We start from the raw sequence: 7,953 nt of genomic DNA, 5'->3' as shown, positions 1-7,953 counted from the left end.
GTGCAGACAGTTGAGGACTGGCTGGGCTCCTGGGGCCTGCTGACGTCACCAAGGCAGGGCAGGCAGGGGAGGGAGGCCAACTGCGTGCACACTGATCGCCTTGTCTGCTAGGAGAGCAGGAGCGCATCATGCCCTCTGGCCTCACCACCGGCCCTTCCCTGGGCCGGGGCAGCCCAGCCATGAGAGAGATGGAGCCCAAGGACCAGCAGCTCATGGTGAGCATCCTCCCTTATATCCCCTGAGGGCCCTGCGGCCGTGGGTCCCTGATGCCACCTCCTGCTGGCCCACTGCCTTAGGTTCCTGCTTGGCACAGGTTAGGTCTCAGGGCTGCTGGTTCCTGTTGGGGGCCCTGCCTCTGCTCCCTCTCTGCCTCCTCACCCCCTACCCCATGATCTCACTCCCCAGCAGCCTCTAGACCCCGGAGGCTGTAAGACCCATCTGCTGGGGGGCCTTGGAACTTCAGCCCACTTGGTGGTGGAGGAGTTGAGGCCCCAGGCTTGCTCTGCACCCATTGGCTGGTTACAGAAAGACCCCTGTTGTAAAGCAGGGGGTCCCTGGTGCAGTGGGAGAATGGGGAGAAGCCTGGTGGCACCCCTGGAAGGCCACTGCCATGGTGTCCTGCCTACAGGTAGCACTTCGGATCCGCCCACTCAGTGACACGGAACTGGAAGAAGGGGCCACCGTCATCGCCCACAAAGTGGGGGACCAGGTGAGGCCGCGAGGGCACAGGGTGTGTGTCCATGGGGTTCTGACGTTCACCTTCTGCAAGCACTTCCCTGACCTGAGAAGTGTTAATACTGCGTGCTTACAGTGGCCAGAGGTGAGAGAGACACAGGGACCTGTCCCCACTGCATTCCTTTCCAGCCGGGGGTGGGGGTGGATGCTGGATAGAAATATGTACAGTGTCAGGGAGCTCACTGTCCTAGAGGAGCAAGCAAGGCAAAGGTGATGGCGCTCTAAGACCTTGAGCAGTGCCTAGAGGAGGCAGGAGAGGGAGACCCAGGCCCGGGGAGGGGTCACTCAGAGGGCATAGGGGCAGGAGGGGCAGGTGACAGCGGGGCTTGCCGGGACCCCTGCTCCTCGGAAACGTCCCAGATGCTGAGCTGTCTGTGCAGTTTAGAAGCGTTGGCACCTGGGAGTCACATGCCAGAATAAATGCCACATGTCAGGTAAGACAGATTTTTGTCAGATGAGTGAGCTGGATTTTTCCATTTGTCGTTAGAAGGGCAGCTCTAATGGGGGATTGAATGTAGCTTTTGGGAGTAGGTTTGCACTTCAGAGGTGCAGGACCAGGATGCTGGGGAGCCCTGGCTGTGCTCCCCACCAGGTGGAGATACCCAGTGCTGACCCTGGCAGGTGGGGAGCTCCGGAGCATGCTGCGGGAAGAAGAGATGGTTGGAGTGTCTGAGCTGTGCAGACATCTGGGAGTGCACTGGGCAGAGGCTGCAGAGCTAGTGTTGAATTCGTGGATCGAGGGTGGTTAAACTGCGGGAACAGAGTTGTGCAGGAAAGAATTTGGCTTAGGTGTGAAGAGTGTACGTGTTCTTAATTCAGAAGCAGCCTTGATCTCGCTACACTCGTGCCATAAGTGCACTGGGGGTTGGGGTGCTGCAGGAGATAGATGGAGGGTTCAGGACCCTGGCTGTTCCTGTGTCACGCAGGGCCGGGTGACCAGCTGGAGCAGGGCAGGCAGGCAGGGGTAGGGCTGCCCTGTGCACGGAACAGATTAACACACATCAGAGGAGGAAGGACCCTTTTAAATAACTTCTAAGGCAGAAACAATTTGCTGGAATCAGCAGTGGTTCTAAGGATAGCATCACTGTTCCCCAAACCTCAGTACTGGCCTGGGAGTGTCCCCACTGTCCATGGTGACTCTCGTCCTACCGGATACTGGAGGCCTTGCCGGCCACATCCCGGGGAGGTGACTGACCCACACATGACAGGTGTTCCCTGTGGGCCCTGGTCCCTGGCAGCTCCATGGACATGAGCGCTGCCCAGAGATTCCTGCAGTTCACGGTGAGAATGTCTCCCACATCCGTGACTTTGAGGATCCAGTGACTTTAGGGAAACAGGACACTTCTGGATTGTGGGGAGGGGAAATGGCTTTAGTCAGTTGGAACTTCACATCACCCACGGCTGCGGTCCTTCCAAAGCCTTGGATATTGTGACTTGGTTGGCCTGTTGGGCAGAAGTGGGGCTGTGTGTGCAAGGGTGACAGTGCCATCCACGGGGCCCCCGGGCGCTCTCCACCCTCCCTTCCCCCATGTCCATCTGCTCTACCTTCTGCTCCAGGGTCCCTCAGAGGCCACCTGGGGCCCAGTTCCCAGAGCCTCCTCCCTCTGTGCTGCGCAAATCACTTTTTGCACACTAAAGTGAGAGGTCCTATAACATAAGGTTTGTGGTTTCAGAGTGAGCCACTCAGTGGCTGTTAGGACATGTACATCCTTGTGCAGACACCACCTCTGTCCAGTTCCAAATGGTTCCTCCTGCCCAGAAAGAGGCTTGCCCCCTCTGAGCTGCCCCCCATGCCCTCCGCCAGCCCCGGGCCCCTGTGGTCAGCATGCTGTGGGTGTTTCACATGACCAGGGTCCTGCGGAGCGTGGGCTGCACGTCTGGTTACTCCCACCCAGTGTGGTGGTTTTGAGGCTCATCCACAATACGACATGTTCACATTTCCTTTTAACTTTGTGTGTGTGTGTGTGTTTTAAAGATTTTATTTATTTATTTATTTATTTATTTATTTATTTATTCATTCATTCATTCATTCATTCATGAAAGACAGAGAGAGAGGAAGAGAGAGAGAGAGGCAGAGACAGAGGCAGAGGGAGAAGCAAGCTCCATGCAGGGAGCCCGACGTGGAACTCGATCCCGGGTCTCCAGGATCAGGCCCTGGGCTGAAGGCGGCGCTAAACCGCTGAGCCACCCGGGCTACCCTAACTTTGTGTTTGACCTGACTTCAGACTAGCCAGAAATGATGAGAGCCACGTAAGATCTCCTATGTCTGCAGCCACATTTCCCACGGTGCTGGGGGTGGGTGGCAGCACCTGGTCATGTCTGCTCCATCCTCCTCTCTCTGTGTGTTTACACACTCCTTGTCACTGGGCTGCTTGAGACATCGTGCCCCTCCATGCCCAGAGATGTCCATATGGATTCCTTAAAATCAGGAATATTCTGTGACTCCAGTACAGCGACCAGAGTCAGGAAGTTACTACTGATATTACCCAATCCACACAAGCATTCACTATTGGCTGATTTCTCTCAATAATGTTATTTATAGGGACGCCTGGGTGGCTCAGTGGTTGAGCGTCTGCCTTTGGCTCAGGGCCTGATCCTGGGGTCCTGGGATCGAGTCCCGCATCGGGCTCTGCATGGAGCCTGCTTCTCCCCCCTCTTCATATGTCTCTGCCTTTCTATATCTCTCATGAATAAATAAATAAAATCTTTAAAAAAAATAATGTTATCTATAGCAAAAAAAAAAAAGTTTCTCGGGTATAAGAGCTACTGCAGCTGATGCTTCTTGGACACTGAGCACGTGGTCGCTTGTACCCCTTACAGTGTGTTCTGTTACCACGTCCATCCTACAGATGGAAAAACAGAGCCCAGGGTTGGGGGAGGAGCCTGTCCTGATGCCCAGTTCCTCCAGGATTCTGGCCTGGCTTCCAGCGAGCATACACGGCGGGAACTATGTGCATGGGGTGGAGGGCTGGCCCCTGAGTTCCTTTCCTGAGATCCTCTCCACGACTACATGGAGAAGAAGAACATGAAGTTTAACAGGTTCAGCTTATGTCATGGAAATCATGCTGGCCTGAAGCCGGGGCAGGCCCCAGGGGCTGCTCCCTGCACCCCTGCCCCAGTCCCCAGGAACCTCTGGGCAGCCCTTGCCTCCCAAGGTCTCTGTTTCCAAAGCTGTGGACCCAGGGAGGGGATGGTGGGGTGGGGGGGCTGCAGGGGTGGCCAGGCTCTGGGTCTGCCCAGTGTGCCCTCAAGGCTCTGAGGGCTTCCCTCACCCCCTACCCCTGCCCCCAGGCCCCCCACCAGCCCTGGAGCTCCTCCTGTAGTAAACAGAGCTGATTGGTCTCTAATTGCCCTGCCCCACCTCCTCCTCCCCTGGGAGAGTCTCCTTTGAACCTCCTGGTCCCCCAGAGACCTTCCTACACCTTGCTTCATAATTACGTATTTGTGTGAGATGGGAGTGCCCCAAGGAGGGGGCCACCACATGTGCTGACTTGGAGAAGCAAAGAGGGGGCTGCAGAGCTGGGGGCTGTGGGGCGGGGGGGGGGGGGGGTGTGTGTGTAGATGGGTGGGGCACGCATGCACACTCAGAGGTGCCTGGGAGTGCAGCAGGCCTGAGGGGTGCAGGAGCCTGGAGAGGAAGTGGAGAGGATGCCTGGGGGTGGAGTCCCCCAAGTCCCCTGCAGAGAGAGGCCTGCAGCCCTCCTCCGACCCAGACCAAGACCTCAGTGCATCAGGCATCGTGGAGGGAGGGCCAGGCCTGGGGTCCTTGAAAATGCAGGAAGCCAGCCCTGATTCTGTGGGCTGCCCCTCCTCTGAGGCCTCCCTCCCGCTGCCCCTAGATGGTGGTGCTCATGGACCCCGGCGAGGACCCCGAGGACACGCTGCGCACACACCGGTCTCGGGAGAAGACCTTCATCTTCGACACTGTTTTCGACCAGCACGCATCACAGGTAACCTGCACCCCAACCCCTCCCCCCGGGCCAGGCTGGCTGTGGTGTCCTCCCCAGACCCTGCAGCCCCTGGGGGAGGATGTGATGGCCAGGTGGTCCTCTCCAGCACTTGTCACGGGAGTCTCCCTGCTGAACAAGGAGTCTGGCACTTGGGTCATCCCAGGGGGCCTGGGGTTCACACACATTCTCACTGGTCCGTCCAGACAACCAGGTGGGGTCCCCATCCAGTGAGGGTGGTGGATGATGCATGAGCGCTGTCGGGGGTGCCCAGCAAGGCGTGTGGTGGTGAGCTGGAACCTGAAGGAAGGAGAGCCAGCTGTGATAGCAGCAGGCGACACAGGGCTGGGGCAGGCAGTAGCTGGCCCTTCCAGAGACCCAGATGGAGAGCGGGAGTTTGGACTCAGCGTCAGTTGTTCCCCCTAGCACCCTTAAACCAAGGATGGAGTGGTTTGTTCAGGTGGCCTTCGGGTCACCTGAACCTGGCCAGTGACAGGGGTCTCATCACCCCAGGCTATGAGGGGAGCCTGGGGAGTCCGGCAGAGCTGGATGTAAACCCGGGCCTCAGCGGTGGGAATGTCACACCTGCCAATGTCAGGGTGACGCTTTCTGGGGGACGTGTGGCCCAAGACCCAGCCAAGTCAAGGACATGGTCCTGCTGCTGCTGTCAGCCCTGCTCCAATCCAGTGGCGGAGACCCCTGGCACTGCGCACCACACCCTCAACCGCCAAAGAACCACGGGCTCCTTCTTCTCTCCTGGTTCTCGATTGCAGCGGGCCAGCGTCCCCAAAGCCAGGATGGGAGACAAGCATGCCCTGCCATCTTTCCTGACTCCCAGGTCCACAGGAATCAGCTGCTTTTCATCCTGTACAGGGAGGGGGCTGCGCTCACCTGAAGGCCCCTCGCTGGCCATCACTGGGTGCTGGTGGCTTGGAGCTCACTGGGGCTGTCACCCAGAGCGCCCACGTATGGGCAAAGAGGAAGCCGCCAGACCTCAGGGCTTGGCCCCCAGCTGGCGTGGCGTTCCTTCTGCTGTGCTCTCTTGGTCAGACTCAGGAGTGAGTCAGACTAGAGTCTGGGAGGGAGGAGTGGCAGGGAGGACGCAGCCATCTTCAGCCCAGCCCTGCCCGTCCTGGCAGTCGAGTGAGCAGGACCTATCTCAGACACACTGGCCACCCCGGGGGACTGTCCCCCTCCCTCGGGACTCGACCACAGTGTAAAGAGGACGGAAGACCTCCGTGGGGCTGGAAGTAGGAGGGCCCTGGTCAGCAGCACGGGCTGTCCTTGCAGGCATGGCCTGGATGGTCTTGCCAGCCTCTCAGCAACCCTGTAAAACGTACTGCCATATGGTCCCCATTTTACAGGTGGGGGAACTGAGGCTTCTGGAGCCCATCCTCTAGTGCGAGGTCACAGCTAATCGCAGGGCCAGGTCTCAGTCTCTGAGGGTATGAGTCCAGAGCTGAGGAAGGCAGTGCTGGTGCTCAGATACTATCTCCAGCTGCTCTGCGCCGTGTGACCAGCCAGGGCTGGTGGGACCATTCAGGGACAGGAGAAGCAGGGTCCAGATGGGCACCCAGGAAGGACAGAGGAGGTGGGACTGTCATTTCTGTGGAGCTAGCCACGCCTACACTCCTGGAGGTGTCCCTTTGGGCAGGGAGCTCACTACTACACCTGTTGCTAGGCACTGCTTACACGGGATTCTCGTGGCCTGAGATGCTCGGGCCTCGATTTTGTCCCTTATGGAGGAGTCCTAATGCTCTTCACAGACTTGCCAGTCTCAGCCATTGTGTTTGACTTCTCTAGGTTCTTGAGAAGCCATGGAGAGGACCCGTGAGTGCCTAGCACCAGACATGTGTAAGGCCTCATGCCGGGAGCTGTCTCTGCACTCTCGTGTCAGCCTCCCTGTGGCTGCTCAGGGGCCTGGCCCCGTCTCACCCTGTGGGGCGGGGCAGCAGTGGGCCGGGGACTGGAGACCATGCTGTGTCTGGAAGGGCCTATTCCTGAGAGTCCCTGGCTACATGCAGACCTCGCATGCTTGTCCTCTCCAGCAGCCTGGCGCCTGGACTCTGGCTGGGCTGCGTGTTCCACTGTCTGTCCTTCTGTCCATCCACAGGAAGACGTGTATCGTGCTACCACCCAGCACTTAGTGGAAGGTGTTGTTTCTGGATACAACGCAACAGTGTTTGCTTATGGCCCCTCAGGTACTGCCTAGCAGCATCCCAGGAGGGGGCAGGGCTGGTGGCCTCGGGGCTGTCCCTACCAGCGCGGACGGAGCACTGATCATGGCCCAGCCAGTGCTGCGCTGGTCTCCGTGTACCTGTTGGCTCCTTCCATCCTTGTAGCAGCCCCAAAGTCCAGGTAGAGCCATCCTCTTCCCACAGACGAGAAAGCTGAGCCTCAGAGACATACAGTGGCTGCTGCCCCAGGTCACACAGCTGGTAGGAGTGCATGGGGACCCAGCCGCACCTGCATCTTACTGCCCACAAGGACCCACAGGCTTGTCCATAGCTCCTAGAAGGCTTGACGGAGGTCCACAAAGCTGTGCCACCTCTTGTTTCCTGAAAACTGTGATCGCAGAGGGCCAGGGCAGATGGGAAACCAAGGCCTGAGATGCGCCTTGCCCAGAGTCACAGCCTGTTGGTGTCATTCATTCAGAAGATGTTAGCAAACACCTACTGTGTGCCAGGCACTGGCAGAGGAAGAGCCATCTGATCCTGGGTTTTGGGAGCAGGGACAGGGGAGAGAGGCGTCCTTGGCGACAGCTCTCTTCCTGTTATTGTAGGAATAGCACCCATGTCTCAGAACTGGGGGAGGGGCACACACCCCGTGGTCTTTCCTGCTCCCCTCGCTATTCAGCCTGCGTCTACACGATGTTCCCGGTGCCCCTGCGCCCATGGTTTCTCCCACAGAGGAGCCATCAGACGCTTCCGTGTTCCCAAAATGGAAGATGAGCACGTCTGAGTGTTCAGGACCGTTTGGCCAACATAGAGGAGGTGTGAGCCATCTCTTAGGGGCGCATGTCCAGGTGAGTCAGGAATGCCCGCAGTGGTGGGTGTCCCCCCGCAGGTGCAGGGAAGACCTACACCATGTTGGGGATGGACGCGGAGCCCGGGATCTACCTGCAGACCCTCGCCGACCTCTTCCGGGCTATCGAGGAGATCCGTGACAGTGCAGACTGCAGCGTGTCCATGTCCTACCTCGAGGTGAGCCCGCCTAGCTGCCTCAGCTGCCCCATCCATGACATGGGTGCAACCATTCACTACAGCCCTCT

The 7,953-nt window shown here is 58.5% G+C and overlaps 1 protein-coding gene across 2 annotated transcripts in view; it reads left to right on the top strand.

The window, feature by feature from the left end:
- The first annotated feature begins 62 nt into the window (after positions 1-62).
- The window catches only part of LOC112929354 (kinesin-like protein KIF19), a 44,940-nt gene continuing 37,049 nt past the window's right edge, over positions 63-7,953 (top strand). For both annotated transcript variants that reach the window (XM_072753298.1, XM_026011405.2), the window contains exons 1-5: positions 63-215; positions 629-709; positions 4,575-4,685; positions 6,796-6,883; positions 7,749-7,885. In XM_072753298.1, the coding sequence (XP_072609399.1) occupies positions 129-215; positions 629-709; positions 4,575-4,685; positions 6,796-6,883; positions 7,749-7,885 (504 nt within the window). In that variant the 5' untranslated portion in view covers positions 63-128. The remainder of the gene's footprint in view (positions 216-628; positions 710-4,574; positions 4,686-6,795; positions 6,884-7,748; positions 7,886-7,953) is intronic.

The sequence above is a fragment of the Vulpes vulpes genome, chromosome 3 (assembly GCF_048418805.1).
Source record: "Vulpes vulpes isolate BD-2025 chromosome 3, VulVul3, whole genome shotgun sequence".
Classification (NCBI taxonomy): domain Eukaryota; kingdom Metazoa; phylum Chordata; class Mammalia; order Carnivora; family Canidae; genus Vulpes; species Vulpes vulpes.
This window is presented reverse-complemented; position numbering and strand designations above follow the sequence as displayed.